The sequence below is a fragment of the Giraffa tippelskirchi genome, chromosome 13 (genome assembly GCF_054371585.1).
Source record: "Giraffa tippelskirchi isolate mGirTip1 chromosome 13, T2T-mGirTip1v1.2.pri, whole genome shotgun sequence".
NCBI classification, from domain to species: domain Eukaryota; kingdom Metazoa; phylum Chordata; class Mammalia; order Artiodactyla; family Giraffidae; genus Giraffa; species Giraffa tippelskirchi.
Genome location: NC_137287.1, coordinates 12,540,233 through 12,562,645, shown reverse-complemented (window position 1 = coordinate 12,562,645; position 22,413 = coordinate 12,540,233). Strand labels below are relative to the sequence as shown.

Sequence of the window (22,413 nt, the reverse complement as noted above, 5' to 3'; positions counted from 1 at the left end):
CTCCAGGGGATCTTCCTGACCCAGAAATCAAACATGGGTCTCCCACATTGCAGGCAGATTCTTTACCACCTGAGCCACCAGGGAAGCCCCTTGACAATCAGGGGGACGAGAGCTTTTATAGATGGAAGCAGGGGGCTACATGCAGAAACAGCCCAGTCAGCTCTGACAGTCATCTTGAAATTGGTCATGCAGTGGTCTGATCAGTGCCATTTTGATTTTTCTAAGTATGGTTAGTATTCAGTTCCAGGGTTGCTTTGCTTCCATCTCCTTGAGGCCAGTTCTCAGAATTACGGCAGCTTATGTCATGGCTGCAGTCTGCTCACCACGCAGTTAACTTCTTCCACCTGGTAGGGGTTTCAGCATTCACAAACAGCTCACAGGATATGGCTCAGAATATTATCTACAGCCCTTAAGAAGAAACTAAAGGTTCCTGACTTTGCTTACCGTGTATGTGTGTGTATTAGTCACTCAGTCGTGTCCAACTCTTTGCTACACCGTGAACTGGCTCCTCTGTCCATGGAATTCTCCAGGCAAGAATACTTCAGTGGGTGCTCATTCCCTTCTCCAGGGGATCTTCTCAACCCCGTGATTGAACTCGGGTCTCCCTCACTGTAGGTAGCTTCTTTACCATCTGAGCCGCCAGGGAAGCCCTTGCTTACCAACTAAACTATTATTATTTTGTCCTACTTTTCTTTGCTTCTGCATTTTCTCACTTCTCTGGTTAAACTTATTCTTTGGTTAAAGTTTTTTGACAGACAAAAGGCAGGTGGAGGACACGGGGGTCCTGCTTCATTTCACTGGGACACAGAAAGCACTAAAGAGTCTCTTAAGTTGTCTCAAAGGAAAAAACCTCAGACAGAACTCGGTTCAAGTACAAGTGTACCTAGTCCTCCTCATTCTCTCCCACTCTCACTCGATCCCCATTTATTGTAGTTATACAATCTCCAAATTCAACTGACATCTACTGAGTGCCTCCTCTCTTCCAAGTACTACTCTAGCTATTGAGGATACAAAGTGAATAAATCAAACAAAAGCCCCTGTGCTCATGTGGCTTCCTTTTAATAAGAAAGATAAAAATATTAGAAAGATAAACTATTTAGTCACATCATTAGGTTAAACACTCTCTCATCCCAGGAAGCAATGACACATACCATCTTCTCAAAATATGCACAGCCCAAGAGTTGAAAGCCATGGTCATACCATGACCCCAGGAGGGCAAGCCCACCATCTTGTTTCCCACTGACATGGCTGGGGATTCCAGGATCCAAATCCAGAACCATTCCACCAAGTTCTGAGAATTTCTGAGGTCACTACCTGCACCACCTTCCCCATCTGAAGCCCACAGAAACAACCGAATCATCGCATATCATCATCCCAGGTTCTAGAACAGGCAAGACAGCGTCCAGGGGCAGGGTCCAGCAGCTACACAGAACACTGTGTTGTGACCAAAAAAAAAAGAAAAGACTTCCTCCTCTTAAAACATAACAATCCTAATCATGATAACAAGAAATACATAGTCACTTGACAGCGGCATAAAACCCAAATCCCCATCTTCTCCTGGATTTCCTTGTCTTGCCGTCAGTACCTTCATAATCTCTCTTCTCTTTGCATTTAGGACAGAACAACATCCTCATTCTAAACCAAATGCAAAGCACCAAGACATCTCAAAGGCACTCAAACTGCTTTTCTGAGTAATCAGTGTACTCTGTTCATTTAAAAAATCTTGAGGTTTGCATGCAATTCCAAAGCTAGTAGTGGAACTAGTAGTAAAGAACCTGCCTACCAATGCAGGAGATAATACATGAGGGTTCAGCCCCTGGGCTGGGAAGATCCTCTGGAGAAGGCAATGGCAACCCACTCCAGTATTCTTACCTGGAGAATCCTATGGACAGAGGAGCCTGGCGAGCTACAGTCCATGGGGTTGCAAAGAGTTGTACACAACTGAAGCGACTTAGCACACCAAAGCTAAGGGATGTTTATTTCTTCAGTAAACATGTATTAAGCTCTTATAATGTGTAAAGCATTGTGAAAACTAGGAGATGGTGACACAGTCTTGTCCTCAGGTAGCTTTCATTCTAGAGGGCTTGGTCTTTATGAGGTGTTCAGCACTAAAGAGAAATCAAAACCAACAAGGTCCTACTATAGAGCACAGGGAACTATATTCAATATCCCCTGATAAGCCATAATGGAAAGGAATGTTTATATATGTATGTATAACTGAATCACTCTGTTATAGAACAGAAAGTAACACAACATTGTAAATCAACTATACAATGTAAGTTTTTTAAAAAAAAAAAAAACAAAAAAGCAATATTTTCAATGACACAATACTCATTTAAAAAAAAAGAACAAAAAAAGCGTCTATCCATTGCTTTGGGGCATAGCCAAGATTCTTAGATAAAACTAGAGACAGAAAAGGATTATTTCAGGGCTCTTATAATCCATTCCTGAACCCGGCTCCAGTACTCTTGCCTGGAAACGCCCATGGACGGAGGAGCCTGGTAGGCTGCAGTCAATGGGGTTGCTAAGAGTCGGACATGACTGAGGGACTTCACTTTCACTTTTCGCTTTCATGCATTGGAGAAGGAAATGGCAACCCACTACAGTGTTCTTGCCTGGAGAATCCCAGGGACGGTGGAGCCTGGTGGGCTGCCGTCAATGGGGTCGCACAGAGTCGGACACGACCAAAGCAAGTTAGCAGCAGCAGCAGCAGAACCTGGCTAACTTTACCAATGGTTCTGATGAACACATACACCTTCAACTTTCTTTTTCACTTTTTTGCCCTCTTACGAAATTCTTCCTATATCATGTTTTCTTTTGTCCTACAGGGTTATCTCCTATCTAGTCCTCAATATCTTTCCTTTCCATAAAATCTCTCTCACATTTAGCACATACGGGTAATGCCAACAATTGAAAAGTCAAGCAAAAAGATCAGGTGGGGGGCAGGCATTCTTTCCAGAAGGTAAATCCAAACCAAACGGAAAATCAAAACTAGTCAAGAAAAACACTCTAGAAACTTTCATTCATGTCATCCTGGCTGCAAACCCCCTATAATCCCGCATTGTTCACAATCTCTCTTTATAAATGGGATCACAAAAATCAGTTAAAGAAAAACCATTTCCAAGCCCAGCAATAACTCAAGGAATGATTTTCAACCTACACACCCTCACTTTCATATTCAACTACATCGTGTATATTTCTAATATGTGTGTATGCTAAGTCTCTTCAGTCATGTCCAACTCTGTGCGACTCTATTGACTGTAGCCCTCCAGGCTCCTCTGTCCATGGAATTCTCCAGGCAAGAATACTGGAATGAGTTGCCATGCCCTCCTCCAGGGATCTTCCCAATCCAGGGATCAAACTCACGTCTCTCATGTTTTCCTGCATTGGCAGGCTGGTTCTTTTCCACTAGCACCACCTGGAAAGCCTGTATTTCTAATACAGTTACAAGCAATTCCCAGTGGTCTCTGGCAACATCCAAGCACCTATCTCAAAGAAAGCAAAAGTAAACAGCACAAAAACTTCAGAACCAAAAAATCCTTTGGCACTACACAGCAAATTCCATTAGAGTGGGATGCAAGTTTCCAAACTGTTCATGAGATTAAAAACCCAGCCTGCATTCATTTTATATTTTACATTCTGCAGTAGTTATAAGCATAAATCACAAAGAACTGGCCAAAGTACATGGTAATTCACCTCTCAAATTAGTAACTTACAGGTAATTAGAAATCAAGAATTTCTAATGAGCATAATTCTGAGTCATACATTTTCTTTCTAAAATAATTACTCATAGAGATACTCCCTCTACTAAATGTTTTCCTCTAGTACTGTTCTTCCCTCAAACTCACTAGGCACTCTAAAAACAGAAAATTCCCATAAAGACTTTCCACTAATCATGTATCATGTATCATGTAGTCATGTAATCATCTGCCTCTATCCCATTTAACAACAAAAGTGAGAAAAAGAACTAAACAGCACAGAGTATTTAAAATAGCTATAAAGTATAATGGCATTTGTTTAGTAAATGTCCATTAAAAAGCAAAGTTCAGGACCATATGTTCCCAGACCTGTATCTCCTGGAGAGAAATTTATCAAACACCATGAATTATTTGAGGGGTAATTTAATTCCCAATGAGCCATCCCTTTACCAGTGTTAAAACACCAAGAACCCCATCATTACAGCATGCATGCAGGCATGTACACTTGAACACACACTTAAAATTCAAAATAAGCTAAATTTTAAATAGAGCTTCAGTCTTAGAACATACCCTTTTTTGATCTACTTCTTTGAGAGGGGAGGGGAGAACAACATCCTATATATTCTTACGGAAATGGAAAATTTCATTCTCATTCATTCATTCACTCATTATATAAATGCACATTTACTATCAAGGCAAGACATAAATATAATAAAACTCAGCCGTACTCCACATGGAGACTACAGTCAAACAGGAACAAGAAATAAGAAACAAAACAATTAAAAAAAAAAAAACACAGGAGTTAAGACAAGGTGTTGTAAATACAACACAAAGGAAGGAGACTGGATGAACAGAACTTGCACTCCCATAAAAAAGGTCAGACAGCCTGGCCACAGCAACAGCCCATTTAAAAAGTAAACAAAATGATGTAAGAAATCATGATGTAAAACCCAAGTAAGGGACTTCTACTTCCAACCAAAATGGAGTAACAGAGACAAAATTTACTCTCCCACCTGACACCAGCAAAAAAGACAAAATATATAAAGAGAACCCTTCTCAAGACACTGGGTATCAGGCAACAAAGCCCAGTGATCCCTAAGAGACAGGAAACAGATGAGCTGAGCCACTACCTTGAGAGCCATTTCCAGACCACAGTGCAGGGGCTGGGAACCCAGGCAGCCGGCAGCTTCCCTGAGTTGAGGGGATAAAGATGAGAGTCCAGGAAAACCAAGGCAGCGTGCTGTTGAGGAGAGAGCTGAACAGAGAGAGAATTCCAGAGATCTGCAGGGGGGACCCTCCTATGTCAACTGAAGGCCGGTCAGTGCATTTGTGTGAAGAAAGGATCCAAGGCTGGGGAAAGAACCTCCCAGAAGGATTAGAGGTAACGGTACCTGGAACTCATAAAGGTCCAGGAAAAAACGTTCATTGCTACCAGTCAACAGATACACAGATGCAGTAATTATAAATGAAATTTTAGCAAATCAAATATAGCACTAAATTTAAAAGATGGCTGGTGGAGGAAGATAAATTAGGAGTTCAGAATTAACAGGTACACATTACTATATATAAAATAGATAAACAACAAGGACCTGCTGTATCATAGCACAGGGGACTATATTCAACATCTTGTAATAAACTCTACTGGAAAAGAATCTGAAAAGTGTGTATATATATAAATATATGTATGTGTGTGTAACTGAATATACACATATACAAGTATATGTATAACTGAATCACGTTGCTGTATACCTGAAACTAACTATGTAAATCAACTATATTTCAACTAAAAAATAAAAATAATTACAAAATTAATAGATGACCAACGGGGGATTATCCCCACTTGCAGAAACGGACTGGTTCCAAAATTCTTCGGGAAATGTCAAGGACTGAGAACAGCCAAACAACTATAAGGGAGAAGAATGTTGGAGGACTAGTACCATCCATTGCAAGACTTATAAAACTATAGTAATCAGAACAGCATGGTATTACTGCAAATGCAGATGACCACAGCAATGGAACAGAATAAAGTGTCCAGAATAGACCTACACATACACAAACAACTCATCTTCAACAACGGTACCAAAACAATTCATGAAGAAAGGATAATCTTTTCAACAAATGATGCTGGAACAACTGGATACCCATTCACAAAAATTAAAAAATGCATGTCAATCCATAACTTTGTTCATATACCAAAACAAACTCAAGACAGATTGTAGATCTAAATGTAAAACCTAAAACTAGGAAATGTAAAAAATAAAACATTAAAGAAAACTTTGGTGTCAACTGGTTAGGCAAAGATTTTTTTATATAGGATACCAAAAGCATGGTCCATAAAAGAACAAATGGATAAGCAGACTTCATCAAGATTTAAAACCTCTCCTGGAAAGACATTTAAAATGAAAACAAAAGCCACAGACTCGAGGCAAATATTTGTAAGTGACACATCTGATAAGGTACTTCTATCCAGAAGATATAAAGAATTCTCAAAATTCAATAATAAAAGAAAAAACAAAGAGAAAATACATGAAAAGTTTTGAACAGAGCCTTCACCAAGGAGGTAAACAGATGGCAAATAAATAAACAAGAAGATGCTCAACATCATTAGTCATTCAGGAAATGCAAATGAGACCCACAAAGAAGTATCACTACACACATTCAAATGGCTAAAATGTAAAAGTGTAGATAAGGATCTGGAAGAACATACACTGTTGGAGGGAATATGAAATGGAAAAAAGGTTGACAGTTTCTTGAAGAGTTAAATATATATTTACTATACGACCTAGCCATTCCGAGTCTAGGTATTTACTTGAGAAAAAGGAAAGTTACATTCACCCAAAGACTGGTGCACGAATGCTCTGTCAGTCTTCTTTGGCATAGCCAAAATTTGGAGACAATCCAATGTCCATCAACAAGATAAACAAGCTGTGGCTTATCCCTATAATGGAATCTATTCAGCAATAAAAAGGAATGAATTATTGATACACACTACAACATGGATGAGTCTCAAAACAATTATGCTGAGTGAAAGAAGTCAGCCAAAAAAGAATATACACTATATTATCCCCTTTATGTAAAACTCAGGAAAAATGCAAACTGATCTACAGTGACAGAAGTAACTGCCTGGGGAAAGATGAATGGAAGGGGCAGATGGACAGAATTACAAAAGTGCACACGGCAACTTTTGGGGGTAAGAACACGTTTATTCACTTGACTGTGGTGATGGTTTTAGGGGTGCATGAATACATCGTGTGTGTGTGTGTGCATGCACGCACATGCACGCACGCACATGCGTGCATACTCAGTCATGCCTGACTCTTTGCAACCTCACAGAATGTAGACCATCCGGCTCCTCTGTCCATGGGATTTCCCAAGCAAGAATACTGGAGTAGGTTCCCCTTCTCCAAGGGATCTTCCCGACCCAGGGATGGAATCCATGTCTCTTGGGTCTCCTGCATTGGCAGCAGGGTCTTTTACCAGCTGAGCCACCAAGTAAGCCCATATGCATACATCAAAACTTATTAAATCATACCCACTCAACATTTGCAGTTTATATCATGTTAATTACACCTCAAGGTTGTTTTTTTTTAAAAGTTTAGGCAATTCCCTGGTGGTTCAGCGCTTAAGACTTGATACTTTAGTGCTGAGGGCATGGGTTCAATCCCTGGTTGGGAACTAAGATCCCACAAGTCACACAGTGCAGTCAAAAAAAAAATGTTTTTTTTTTTAATTTAAAGCTTATAAAAAGTCCAAGTAAATAAAGAGGAATGGAGATTTCTGGACCTATAAGGTGGGTATCCCCATTTTATTCTGGAGGAAACTCAACATTACTTGTCAGATAGACAGCTTCATTTTTGGCTCTATCAAGCCACTTGACATTTACCACCAAGATTTGCTTGCAAAAGAAAAATCCACAGATGGGCACACTAAGATTTAAGGATGCGGTTGGGACAACTCTGCAAAGGACAGCTCTTCAGAAGGAAGACAATTCACCAACCTCCTTAAATATTTACACTAGGTGGTTTTGATGGTTGTTGTTTACTCGCTGAGTCGTGTCCGACTCTTTTGGGACTCCATAGACTGTTGGGATTTCCCAGGCAAGAATACTGGAATGGGTTGCCATTTCCTTCTCTAGGGGATGTTCCCGACCCAGGGGTAGAACCCACATCTCCCGCACTGCAGGCAGATTCTATAAGCTTGCCCCAAACTCCTAGATTCCTGCTTCACTGTTACATCTAAGAGAGTAAACAGATGTGATTCCAACATTAAAAACCCAGTCTATTCTATTTTCAATACAAAGGAAAAGAGTTTCCAGGTCGAAACTAAAACACATATTTGAGATAAAGTAACCAGCAACATCAGAACTCAACCAAGGGACTTCCCTGGCGGTCCAGTGGTTGAGACTTCGCCTTCCAATGCAGGGGGTGAGGGTTCAATTCCTGGTCAGGGAATTACAATCATACATGTCTCTCAGTCGAAAAACTAGAACATAAACAACAGAAGTAATACTGTAACAAATACAATAAAGACTTTAAAAATGGTCCACATTAAAAAAAAAAAATCTGAAAAAAAAAGAACTCAAACCAAGATCTTCAGACTCCAAGCCCAGTCTTCCTCTTCACCCTTCTGAGATACATACCCCTATGACAATGCCAGCCTGGCCCTTTCCAATCCCAGGGAAAAGAAAAAAAAACAGCCTTTTTCTTAGGCTTCCCTGTTATTTGGAGCTGTGGTTCATCAATGTAAAGTGAATTATTTTTCAAGCCTTTTTTATTTTAAATATTCATCTTCTGGAAGTAGGTCACTCTTTTATGAGCTTGAGCTTCTCTCTGAACTGATTACCTGTTTCTCCATATCTCCCCTAATAGGAACGTGTAAGGCATTCTAAGTGTGAAATCCAATTCTAGTTAATTTTATTGATTCCTTTCACAGGCTCCTTATTTCTTATGCTAATTCATGTTTACTTGAAAAGGAGAAAACAAAACAGCCCTTTCGCGAAGAATGCCTTCAAAATCTGGAAAGAGCTACCACATTTTTATTCAATTATAAATGAGCTATACAATATTTAAATCACTCACTGGAAACACAGACGGGTTTTAATCCATTTCAGAACACAGCAAAAATGTCCTCAGATAACTTAACCTCTCCTTTGAAAGTGAGTGAAATACTGAGATGATGATAAGAGAAATACCTTGTCACATCACACACCCATACTCACCAGGCTCCCTGACTATTTACCTGGGCCCCTCATTGAGTTTCCTCCTGGAGTCAGAATACACACGGCAAGTCCCACTTCAGGGCACTTCTCCCAGATTTCCCTTCTCTGCAAAACAATGTCTTGTAAGTTTGAAAGGGGATGTGTATTTTTCCCCCGTATAATTCACCACCCTGCCTGGAACTAGACAGTCAGACACCCAGTCAGACCAGAAAGACCTGGTGCCCAGCTGGCTCTTTCCTGTGTCTTAGCAATGTTCTGTCTCAGCTCCAAATCTACAAGCTCTAGAAGGCCCATCTTTCTCCCCCGTAACCGATGAACCCCAGAGCAATAGAGACTATAAGCAAAGATGAGATTCGAAAATGTACTGAGGGCTTCCCTGGTGGTTCAGTGGTTAAGAATCCACCTATCAATGGACATGGGTTGGATCCCTGGTCCTGGAAGATCCTACATAAGCAACTGAACCTGTGTGCCACAACTACGGAGCCCGCGCTCTGGAGCCCATGAGCCACAGCTACTGAGTCTGTGCGCTGCACCTCCTGAAGCCGGTCATCTTAGAGCATGTCCGTGCTCCACAATAAGAGAAGCCACAGCAGTAAGAAGCCCGTGCACCACAACTAGAGAGTAGCTCCCCACTCCCTGAAAATATAGAAAGCTGGCAGCCAAAAGTAAAAATAAATAAATAAATCTTTTAATAAAATAAAATGTGCTGAAGTGTCATAATTAAATTGACCCTCGACTTGCTTCCAAAATCATGACTGCCTGGACCCAACCCATAGAAAGTAATCACTGCAACCCCTTTCAAAAATGCATCAACTCTTTAGATGGGTCACTGAAAAGTAATTTACTACCTGGCCTCTAACAGGCCTTCAGAATTGGTGTTTCTGAAAGAAGTCATTTCCTCCTAAATCATTAACAATGCAACACCTAAGTGCCAGTAATTCTGTCTTGATCATAAATATATATTAAGAAATTACCTTCAACATCTCCCACAGGAATCTGACCAAGAAGAAACACTTTCAAGATTGGCTTTTTCCAAAAGAAAGAATTCTGACCCCATATTCCACAAGACCCCTCTTTGGCTAATGAATGAGGGAGAAAGGCCCTTTAAAAGCTGGTCAGTTTCATTGTCTAAATCTGTTTCTGTCTTCTCTCTGTATCCAGTCACTAGGAACATTTTATTGACCATATCTTTCTTATCTTCTCTTTTCAACAACCTCCTTGGCAAAGCCTCTTCCTTCCCTCCCTTTGATCAAATCCAAATCTGGACTTACACATCCAACTGTCCATTCAGTATCTCCACTTTAATAAGTATGTTGCTTAATAGGATACATTTTGTTTGGTATATTCATAGTTAAGCAGGATGTTTAATCAGTATCTGAAGCTCATGTTGGATGCTTCATCTTCCCCCACCAAACCTGCTCCCCTACAAGTCTTCCCCATCTTAGTGAATGGTGATTCCATTTCTCTAATTCAATTAAAACTCAGAGCTATCCTTAATTGCTCTTTCTCTCTTATCTCATATTTATTTCACCCACAGATTGTCACAGTACTGTCTTCAAAATAGATCTAGACCATGACTGCTTCTAACCACCTCCACTTTTCTAAACAGGTCCAGACACCATTGCCACCTTCCCTCGCCTGGAGTATTTTAATAGCCTCCTAACTGCTTCCACTCTTGCTTTCACCCTGGTCTCCTAAAGCATCATATCTATACAGCAAGGTATTCTCTTACAAGCATCTCAATTGGAGCATGTCACTTCTTGGAGCTCAAAACCCTCCAAAGGCTCCCTGTATCACTCAGTGCAAAAGTCTTAGGACATCTACAAGTACCATCTCCTCCAGAAACTTTTTCTAGAAGCTGGTCTGGTGGAGTTCTCTCTACTCTGTGCATCCACAGATCTCATCAAACCTTCATCAAGTACTAATGATGCCACAGCTGACCTGCTTGTGTCCTCCACTGACTGTCAGTATCTGGAGGGCTCTTTCCCTTAAAGCACACAAAACAAAGTGCAAACGCTCAATAAATATCCATGAAATGGATGACTGCAGGGCTGACTCCACAGGGACTTCATGGAGTCACAAAGAGCCCTGCACTTAGAAGGGCCCTGGCACTTGGTTTAATGCTCTGCTGCCACCATCTTAAAACTGCTAATAATTGCTGAACACGGTACTTGCATTTTCATTTTTCACTGGGCCCCATAAATTACTGGACTCCCCTGGTAGCTCAGATGGTAAAGAATCTGCCTGCTATGCAGGAGACCCGGGTTTGATCCCTGGGTCGGGAAGATCCCCTGGAGAAGGGAGTAGCAGCCCACTCCAGTATTCTTGCCTGGACAATTCCATGGACAGAGGAGTCTGGCTGGCTACAGTCCATGGGGTTGCAAAGAGTCAGACACAACTGAGCAACTTTCACATAAATTACATAGCTCATCCTGGATGAGTGGATGGATGGCTGGATGGACAGACAGACTACCTGGACTTATGCACTGCAATACTAAATGTCACAGCTTTCAGAGGAAAGATTCTGACAAAGAAATTTTATAGTTAGCGAAGGTGTATATATATGTAAAGGCAAAAAGAATAAACCAAACAATACCTCTGAAAATGTATCATCCACGTACCTTTGCTCTCAGGAAGGTTACTGGTCTTCAAAAGACAAACAAAAGTAAGAATTCCAATATGTAGGTGTCATGACCAAAAAGAAACAGCAATAAGCATCTCTTAAAAAGAAAAAAAAAAAAGGAAGAAATAAGAAATGATGGGGATAATATTATCACATAATTAATAGAACATGGCAATGATTCAGGTACAGATATAGCGCTACAGCAGAATAGCAGAAGCATAATCTCAGAAGCATTATCTTTTTTATACCTAAAAATTGAGAGCAAGATAAAGGAGGATGACAAATCAATGGAAAAGGCAGCATTACTCAACCATTGGGGCTGAAATAACTTAAATAAGTGAAAAAGATCAAGTTAGAACCTCAAGTCTCAAGGATAATTTCCAAGCATAATGCCCATGTTTTTTAGTCATATGCTAAAAATTAAACTTAATTCTTAAATAAAACCAGAAAAAGATATGTGAATATTTTTCAACACTGAATGAGAAAAAAACTTTGTAAGATTAAATGCTCTATGAAAATGTAAAACCTATACAACCCATCCCACAAAAATCAACATTAATAAGCAAGTAATCAGTTTGAAAAGCCTATTTATAATAACCACTGAACACAGAGATCATTTCTTCACTACCTAAAAAAAGACACATGCAAATCAACAATTGAATTAATCAACAGAGAAATTCTGTTTTTAACAGATCAATCAGAACTTAAAATTTTTGCAATAATGCAAATGCAAAAAAATAATATTTGGAAAAATATTCAATCTCACTACCAATCAAGAAAATGCATGCTAAAACAGGAAGATGTGATTGCTTATCAAATTAGCAAGGTTTTAGAAATTACAATATCTAATCCTTGTGAAAGAGGATAAGGTAACACCAGGACTTTTTGTGCATTATTGGTGAATAACAGACCTGTTCGACTCTTTGTGACCCCATGGACTGTAGCCTGCCAGGCTCCTCTTGTCCATGGAATTCTCCAGGCAAAAATACTGGAGTAGATAGCTGTTCCCTACTCAAGGAGATCTTCCTGACTCAGGGATCGAACTCTGGGTCTCCTATACTGCAGGCAGACTCTTTACCATCTGAGCCACCAAGGAAGCCCATAGGTGAAAGTATAAAATGGTGAAAGCGTAATGGAAATCAGTTTGGCAAGTATATCTAGGCCTTTAAAAATCCCATACCTTTTGGCTCAATTATTCCACATTGAGGTTATTTCTGATACTGGATATAAAGTTCCATCTATAAAGATATTTATCACATCATTACTTATAATAAAATCCGAAAGCAACTGTAAGATAACAGAAAATATCTAATTGGTCTCTGCCCCCAATTCCTGGCAGAGTTTCTGAAACTCTTGGAATTTCTTAAGTGAGAAGAACACTAGGAGCATCTTTTGTGCTAATTTCGGCCTTTGACCTCAGTTCCTGGCACAGATCTCCTGAAACCCTTAGAATTTTCTGGGTAACAGGAGTGTCTTTGGTTCTAATGAGGTGACTCTTGGATGGCTCTTGGATGGGAGCTGGTCACCAGAAAGACCAAGCCATGATTAGAAGCTTGGGATTTTCAGCTTGCTCACAATTCTCTTGAGAAGAGAGAAGGGTTGAAAATGGAGTTAATGAGATGATAGCGAACCTCCATAAGAGCCCCAAAGTACAAGGTTCAGAGAGCGTGGGGTTGGTGAGCACTCGGAGGTGCTGGGAGAGTGGCAGGTGGGGAGAGCATGGAGGCTCCTCACCTCTTCCCACACATCTCGGCCGACTCAGCTCTCCCATCTGGACGTCCATCTGTACCCTTCAGCGTATCCTTTTATAATCAGCTGGTAAAAGTTAACTAAAATGCTACTCTGAGTTCTGTGAGCCACACTAGCAAATTAATCAAACCCAACGAGGGGAGCTTTGGAACCTCTGATGTATAGCTAGTTGCTCAGAAGCCCAGCTGGACTCACAGCTAGCATCTGAAGTGAGTGGTGGGGGGAGGCAGCCTTGTGGGACTGAGCCCTTAACCTGTAGAATCTCATTCTATCTCCACGTAATGTCAGAATTAGGGCTTTCCTGGTGCTACCAGTGGTAAAGAACCCACCCACCAAGGCAGGAGACACAAGAGACGTGGGTTCAATCCCTGGGTCGGGAAGATCCCCTGGAGGAGGACACGGCAACCCACTCCAGTATTCTTGCCTGTGGAATCCCATGGACAGAGGAGCCTGGTGGGCTACAGTCCATGGGGTCACAGAGGTGGACACGACTGAAGTGACTTGGCGGCAGCAGCAATGTCAGAATTGAGCTGAACTATAGGATACCCAGCTGGTGGCACAGAGAACTATTTGGTGAGGGAAAACCTCCACCCATTTGGTGACCAAGTGTTTAAAATATTATTTGTTGTTGTTTAGTTGCTAAGTCGTGTCCAACTCTTTTGTGACCCCATGAACTGTTAGCCCACAAAGCTTCTCTGTCCATGGGATTTTTGGTCAGGAGGATGATAAACTGGGAGAGTGGGATCGACATATACACACTACTATACAGAAAATAGATTAACTAATAAGAACCTGCTGTACAGCACAAGACACTCTGCTCAATATTCTCTAATGGGCTATATGGGAAAAGAATCAAAAACAAACCAGAAAAAGAGTGGATATATGTATAACTGATTTACTTTGCAGTATACCTTAAACTAACACAACATTGTAAATCAACTATATTCCAATAAATTTTTTTTAATTACAACAAAGTATTCTATGAGGGCAATAAAGGAGAGAAAGAGGAGGAAAGAAGTGATTTTTTGTCTGCTCAGGAAGAAAATAATCGGAGTTTTTTCTAATAGAGCAATGTGTATCTCTGCCTACAGGGAAGTGAGAGAGTGACTTATGGGTCAAACCACTGCATGAAAGTAATATACAACAGCTAAAATTAATGTTAATAGGATGTTTAATAATGTGGGACATATTTATATAACAATGTTTTAAGACGAAGCATAGGAGGCAAACATTTAAATATGAGTATCAATGATACAAATGAACTTATTTGTGAGACAGAAAGAGACATAGAAAACAAACTCACAGCGACAAAAGGGGAAAAGGTGATGAAGGCAGGGATAAATTACAAGTTTGGGATTAGCATATACACACTATTATATATAAAAACAGATAACCAACAAGGACCTATTGTGTAGCACAGGAAACTCTACACAATATTTTGTAATAATCTATACACACACACACACATATATATAATTGAATCTCTATGCACTTGAAACTAACATGATACTGTACATAACAATACTTCAATAAATAAATACAAGTATGATCTTAAAGATGTAAAAATGTTTCTAGGGCAAAAAGCAGCAAAATGCTATTATTTTGGGGCTTCCTAGGTGGCTCAGAGGTAAAGAATCCACCTGCCAATATAGGAGATGCAAGAGACACGGGTTCGATCCCTGGGTCAAGAAGATGCCCTGCAGTAGAAAATGGCAACCCATTCCAGCATTATTGCCTGGAAATTCCTTGGACAGAGGAGCCTGGCAGGCTCCAGTCCATGAGGTCACAAAGAGTCAGACACAACTGAGTGCACACATGCACACACATTGTTATTTTAATGCTGGAGAATTGTAACAACTTTATTTTCTCATTTCCGTCTGTCCCTGTTTCCACAGTGAACATGCTCATTTCACACAATAGAGGCTCTCCTGACTGATGCTGGAAACCACACTCTCCATCACCACCTCTGTGAAAGAGAAGACAGGCAGACACCTAGGCCCTGTCAGCGAGGCTGGTAGGCACCCCTCTCTCTAACGAGCCCTCCTGGGTCTTCTCTCACCCCTTGAGTTGTATACCTGCCAACAGTTAGTTGGTTTTTCCCTCAAACCTCTTCATGCCAGCTGTGCTTGTTACTATAATTATGTAATTCTATTAAATTACGTAAATTGATGACATTATGAGTAAGACAAGAAAAGGGGTGATTGTTTCCTTGAAAACCAAGCTGAATGCTTCAGAAAGACTCAACAGCTAGAAAGGAAGATAGACAACTAGCTGTGGGCAAGACAACCACAAAAGATTTGGAAACGTTTCTAAAATATGAAAGGTTTCTTGTAATTTATCTATTCAATGTGTAATAGTTTGCATCAACTAAACCCAAACTCATAGTCAAGCACAGGGGACTGCATTCAATACGCTGGGGTAAACCATAATGGAAAAGAATATAAAAAACAATGTATATATGTGTATAACTGAGTCACTTTGCTGTACAGCAGAAATCAACACAACGCCATAAATCCTAGGAAGAAAAGTTATGACAAACCTAGATAGCAAATTAAAAAGCAGAGACATCACTATGCAGAGAAAGGTCCATACAGTCAAAGCCATGGTTTTTCCAGTAGTCACGTACAGATGTGAGAGCTGAACCATAAAGAAGGCTGAAGGTCCTTCTTTATGAAGAATTAATGCTTTCGAACTGTGGTGTTGGAGAAGACTCTTCAGAGTCCCATGGACAGCAAGGAGATCAAACCAGTTAATCCTAAAGGAAATCAATTCTGAATATTCATTGGAAGGTCTGATGCTGAAGCTGAAGCTCCAATACTTTGGCTGCCTGATGCGAAGAGCTGACTAATTAGGAAAGACCCCGATGCTGGGAAAGATTGAAGGCAGGAGAAGGGGACGACGGAAGATGAGATGTTGGATGGCATCACCAACTCAATGGACATGAGTTTGAGCAAGTTCCAGGAGATGGTAAAGGACAGGGAAGCCTTGCATGCAGTCCGTAGGGTCACAAAGAGTTGGACATGACTTAGCGACTGAACAATAACAACAACAACCTGTTTATAAAGCCAGAAGATCAATACTACCCGGATTTAGGAAATGGTAGAGGAAAAGCTTCCTTCATAGCTCAGTTGGTAAAGAATCGGCCTGCAGTGCAGGAGACCCAGGTTCGATTCCTGGGTTGGGAAGATCCCCTGGAGAAGGAAATGGCAACCCACTCCAGTATTCTTCCCTGGAGAATTCCATGGACAGAGGAGCCTGGCAGGCTACAGTCCATGGGGTCACAAGAGTCAGGCACAACTTAGCCACTAAAGAAAGAGAGGAAAAGCAGGCTTTACATGAAAAGTTAAAAAATTGTTCTCTGACCAAACATAATGAAATATATGCACCCAGATTCAGCTTATCAAACAAAGGACACCCCAGTTGCCATGAGATGAAGGCTCAGTGCTGGCAGAACAGAAGGTGCCATAAGCCCCAAAAGGGGTGCCAACTGCCTGAGTCACCAAAACACGAGCCACAGCAATGCCCACATCAAGGAAGTAAATCATGTTAAATGCTCTTTTAATTATGAAAAAAAAAAGAAATCAGTTTTGAAGGTGCCTTTTGAAATCTTCATACTAACAGGCAAACGCTGGTAATGAAGTTAATCAAGTGTTAGAAAGCAAATCACCATCATAGCCATCATCATCATCTACTAGAAGCCAGGAACATAAGAGACACCCTGTGTGTATAAACTCATCTATTCCTCCCAACAGGCTTCCCCAATGGCTCAGCGGGTAAAGAATCCTCCTGCCAATGCAGGAGACGCGTGTTTGATCCCTGGCTCAGGAAGATCCCCTGGAGGAGGAAAATGGCAACCCATTCCAGTATTCTTGCTTGAAAAATCCCATGGACAAAGGAGCTAGGCGGGCTACAGTCCAAAGGGTTGCGAAGAGTCGGTCATGACTGAGTGACTAAGCACGGCATAGCACACAATCCTCCCAACAGCCCTATAAAATGGATATTTTTTTTTTTTTTTTGCAGACGCAGACATTGAAACGAGCAGTGATAGATAGCTACCCTCCAAGAAGTAGTTCACAGGTACGAAGGCTTTAAAGCTTCTGGCACCAGGAAAGGACTAGAAAGTACTTCAAAGTGCAGAAGTCGACCATCCCCGTGGCTCCCAGCTGCACTTCAGAATCACCCACCGAGCTTCTGAAAAATAAGGATTTCCAGGTCCTGCCCCACATCTGCCAAATGTGAACCTCCAGGCAGAGGGTTCTGAGAACTGGTACGTTTTTTCTAAAGTTCCCCAAGTCAACAGGAAGCTTGGACAGGCATGGGAACCACTGACCTCTGGCAGCCCCTAGTCTGAAGTCAGGGTTTCCCTAGAGGTTCAGATAGTAAAGAATCCGCCTGCAATGCAGGGGACCTGGAGTCGATCCCTGGGTCAGAAAGATCCCCTGGAGGAGGGCATGGCAACCCCTTCCAGTATTCTTGCCTGGAGAATCCCATGGACAGAAGAGCCTGTTGGGCTACAGCCCTTCCACAGAGTCACAAAGAGTTGGACACGACTGAGCAACTAACACTTTCACTTTCAGTCTGTAGTCAGTGTTGACGCCATAGATATCGTATGTATTCAAGTTAAGACTGAAATAAAAAATGTTTTCACTCTGGGAAAAGTGGGACGTTGACTTGTTTCTTCTGTTATAATTCAGACAAGCCCCTACGTCCCACTCTACTTAACTAGAATAAAAGAAGTTTGCAGTATTACTGAAAGTTCTGCAGAATAAGGTATTCTGTAGGTTTGCGTGTGTATCCTTTGCAGAAACACCAAATTCTCCAGGCTCCCCAAAAAGTAGGAAATCATTTGTCTCCTACAGAAACAGGCTCTGTCAACTGTGTTCTTGTTTCTGCTAAAAGACCTGAAATAGTGCAGTACTGGAAACCCTGGTGCGAGGGTCCATGAGAGAGGACACGATGTTCTGTGTTAAACAAGTGAAGCCTACATGGGCGGGAGCCACCGGGGCTGGGCCCATTTCCTCTCCCACCTAAATACAGTGGTTCAGGCTAAAGGAGAAACTTGGTTAAAGGATGCCTCAGCTTCTTGGCCAACCTAACCCCATCTGCAATAGTCAGGCTGCTATCGGCGGTCTATCAGGGGTATGTAAACCTAAGACTTGGAGTTTACTTTTCTGTCCATTTAAGTCTTCAGCACGGTGCTGGGTACTTTTAGCAAGTGCACAATAAATGTTAGCTATTGTTACATTTATTACTGTTAACACTGTTATCATCATCATCAAGTCCCCTATTTCTTATGGTAAGGAGGAAAAAAAAAAAAAAACACTTGATTAAACACAAGGAGACTGACCCAGTGTTCCAGTTATTTATTGCTATGTAACAAACCACCTCAAAAGCTAGTGGCTTCAAACAATCACTGTATTTATTTTGCTCATGAATCTGCAATTCAGGCAGGGTGTAGGGAGGGGAAGGCTCATGGCTGCTCCACTGGACATCAGCTGGGGAGGCTGGAAGGCAGTGGGGGTAGGGGGTCCTGGGGCTACTAAGGCTTGTTCACTTACACGTTTGGCTCGTTCACTGGGAAGACAGAACCAGCTGAGAGCTGGAACAGGTGAGACTTCTTGGACCACCCTCTCCATCCCTCAGTCTCTATCTCTCTCCACGTGTCTCTCCAGCATGGTGGCTTCAGTGCAGCCTAGTTTCTAGGCTTCAAAGATGCCTCAAGGCTTCAAAGATGCACGTCCTCCGAGAGAGCATCGGGTCGGAAGGCTCTCACCCTTCATGATCCCACCTCAGAAGTCATGCAACATCAACTCCATTCAACTCCACTCACTAGAAGGAAGTCACCCAGGTCAACCCACAATAATCAACAGGATGGGAATTCAACTCCACCTTTTGCTGGAAATGGTGTCAAAGAATTTGCAGATACGTTTTAAAACCACCACACCTAGGAAAATCACTTCTTCTTCCTTTAGATTGAACTCTGTATTGCTGCCAAAAGATGCAAATCTAACCAATCCTGACTAGCTATTTTCACATGAAAAGACACTGCAATTCATGGACTACCTTTCTGATCCATAAAATTATACAACTTGAACAGACTTTAAATCTTCTCTAGAGTTCAACAGGGAGAAAGTGGAGTCTTGGAGAACTAAATATTTGTTCCAAGAAGCAGGAAATGGTTCTGTTAACACTGCTACGGTATTAATAAAACTGTTTATCAACATTCTCCTAAATACAGGCACTCCTCAAGGTATTTGACAAGTACCATCTTGCACAGGCTTTATCATACTTCTGAATGCAGCGGCTGTCTTCTAGATGGGCAAACTGGGGCTCAGTTAATGTAAGTTGCCTTAAATCCAAGCTTTGGCTTGGTTGTGTTAAGTAGCCATAAGGAAGTTTGAGATTTCATCCATCTAACTGGAAAGCCCGTACTCAGTTCACTGTATGCCTCCTCCACTTCCCGTACCGTCCCGGAGGTCATCTGGTTAGGGAAGTAGCTGGTGGGGTCAGCTGATGGGGTCAGAGTTGCATCTCTGTCTCTTGCCTGGAACTCAATGGTAATGAACTTTCTCCACTGAGGATTAGGCTTTCAAGAGATCCATCCATGAGAGGTAACCATGAATTTACTAATGAAATGTGCACCATTACACTAGATCCTTTCTGGTGGGAAAGAGGAAGGATGAATCTGGACCCCCAGGATCCATAGGAAGCTGGAACACCCACAGAGCAAGGATGCTGGGGGAACCACAAGCCTTTACTGGCTGCAGCTGTGCCAAGCTGAGATCTGAGTAAGGAGGATGAGGATGAAGCAATGAAGGCAGTCTACCCCTTCCTAAGGGTCTATGCACACAAGCCACCGAAAAGTAACAAATGCAAAGTGTTTAATCCAAAGCACCCCTGAGTAACTACTGTTTAGCTTTTGTTTTCTCCCCAAACTGTTTTGTGCAAGCAACCACAGCCTGAGGGTTCTTAAACCTTCCCCAGTGCTCACCTTCAGCTAATGAAGGAAAAGGAAAAGACTCTTGAAAGGATATTTTATGAGATTTGTGTATTTTTCATATTAGTTTCAGACCCTTTCTTCAAATCTCCTGGAACCAGTTCAATTGCAGGAAGATGGGTAGGCAGGAAAAAAAAAATTGAAGTGGGTTTCAGAACAACTTGGCAAATTAGCAAAGTTTTTAACATCATTAAAGAGCTCTTAAATATTCTTCTCTGAACTCCATTTTTATCTTGTGAATGCATTTCAGTAATTGCTCTAAAGGAAATTGTGGATCTTTGGCACAAACATAAATGTTTGCATGATTTAAAATTCAGTAGCAGCAAAGATCATGATTTTTTTAATTGCTAATTCTTAAACTAACCTTTTCAGTTTATCTCATCTTGAAGAATGCCAGTGCCTATCAGCTGAAGCCATAATAAAGACAATGCATATATTATTTAGTTGTTTATGCTTGCAAACAACTTAGCCATATTTCAATACTTAGCCCTCAGCTCCAACATGGAGCATAAGTAGGAGATGATTATAATCATTCCATCATTCTGTAAATAGAACACTGGGACACTGAAAAACAAGACTGCTTTCTTAAAGCCAGCAGCAGAGAAAGAGAAGCAGGTCTGCAGCCAGGTGGCTTTTAATTCAACCACCTTATCCCAGTCCACTGATTGCTCAGTATTTGCTGGTCATCTTCATCAAGGATGGAGACAGACGGTCCTGTGACTCACGGAGACTAGTGTTCCAGACCTGCCTAATTGAATTAGCCAGGATGATTAACACTAGCTGTCACAACAGATAAGCTCCAAGATCTCAGTGGCTTAACACAAACATCCAATGCACAGAGATATCAAGAGAGGGCTGGGAAGACAGGATGCTACTGTTTCACACAGTCATTCAGGGATTGAGGATTCTTCCATCCTTTCTGCCATCAAGATGTAGACTCCAAGGCTACTAGAGGAAGGTAAAGAGAGAAGGCATGGAGGACCCCACGGGATATTTTGTGGGCCAAGTTTGACAGTGGCAAACATCACTTCCTCTTATCTTCCAATGCCCAGAACTCGGTCACATCCCGACCCCCCACACCTAACTGCTGGGAGCCTGAAGATAAGCTCTGTGCCCAAAAGGAAAACACAGTCTCTCAGTGAATACGGCATTGCCAATGCCACCCCAACTAGAAGCCAAGGTAGTTCTAGGTTACCTAATATCCGCCTCCCTAATCCAGACCCTGATCTGATATAAATGGTTCCATAAGAAAGATAGTCTCCACTCTTCTAGGAATTCCAGAATAAAGTTCTACACTGCACATGCCAACCCAATCTGTGACCTAGGTCAGGATGATGAACAGGAATGACCTAGGTGTGCTGGGCCAAAGGGAATACCTTCTGGACATGAAGGAACCACCTCCGTCAATTGCATTGGCTACATGTCGACACAGAGCGTTGAAGCACCATATACACATTCTCAAGGGCCTGAGCCCTCAACGGGATAGGGTGGTTCCTCTTTAAGGCTTAGTATCCATTAAAAAATGACCATCAGAAGATAATAGTGCATCTTACCCAATTAAAGCCACCATGATACCATAAGATGGAGATTCAATGGGAGGGAGGGCACAGGGCAGAAGCCAAGAACAAAGCTTGCCCCAGGCCTGCTGAGAGTTGCCCAAACGAAGAAGAAATTAACAATGTGCACTTGTCAGCACTCTTGTTGTGCTAATTTCCTTGCAAATATAAGCAAAGCCTTTTAATTAACTTAATACCAATTTCACTTTTCTCACATTTTGTTCTAATTATGGCCTGGATTTAATGCTCACACAGCATAATTCAGAGCTCTAGAATTAACAGCTTTACAACTTTACACACACCAGTAGCTGCTAAACCTAAGGGAAGCCAGGTTCCCTGCTGCCTTCCTGACACTGCATCCCCACACCTCGCTCGGCAATCCCTGGACCAGCCACCAATGCTAATTGGGACCAAGTCCCACACCTGGAAGTCAGAAAGTGCCAACTTCACAAACGAAGACAGATAAAGGCAGCTGGTGGCTGTCCCTGGACAACTGCTTTCTCTGAGTTGCAGCTTCCTCAACTGTCAAATGGGTATAATAATGCACCTAGGTTTGATGTGGACTTAAGCAA

General features: G+C 41.6%; 1 protein-coding gene and 1 long non-coding RNA gene across 13 annotated transcripts in view; one reads left to right on the top strand and one right to left on the bottom strand.

Moving 5' to 3' along the window:
* The window catches only part of LOC145532616 (uncharacterized), a 38,634-nt gene extending 20,688 nt beyond the window's left edge, over positions 1–17,946 (top strand). Inside the window, exons 2-3 of the long non-coding RNA XR_014073433.1 lie at positions 15,184–15,302; positions 17,309–17,946. This is a non-coding gene — a long non-coding RNA (uncharacterized LOC145532616). The remainder of the gene's footprint in view (positions 1–15,183; positions 15,303–17,308) is intronic.
* The window catches only part of GALNT17 (polypeptide N-acetylgalactosaminyltransferase 17), a 419,610-nt gene that overhangs the window by 383,618 nt on the left and 13,579 nt on the right, over positions 1–22,413 (bottom strand). For 4 of the 12 annotated variants that reach the window (XM_081558059.1, XM_081558053.1, XM_081558058.1 and 1 more), the window contains exon 2: positions 11,538–11,636. The exons of 6 other annotated variants lie outside the window; for them this stretch is intronic. Coding sequence is in view for 1 of the 6 variants with exons in the window: in XM_081558055.1 (XP_081414181.1) it covers positions 8,937–8,949 (13 nt within the window). In the remaining 5 variants the exon portion in view is untranslated. Of the gene's footprint in view, positions 1–8,936; positions 9,022–11,537; positions 11,637–22,413 lie in introns of all 12 variants that reach the window. 2 more of the 12 variants (XM_081558061.1, XM_081558055.1) reach the window with 1 other exon arrangement.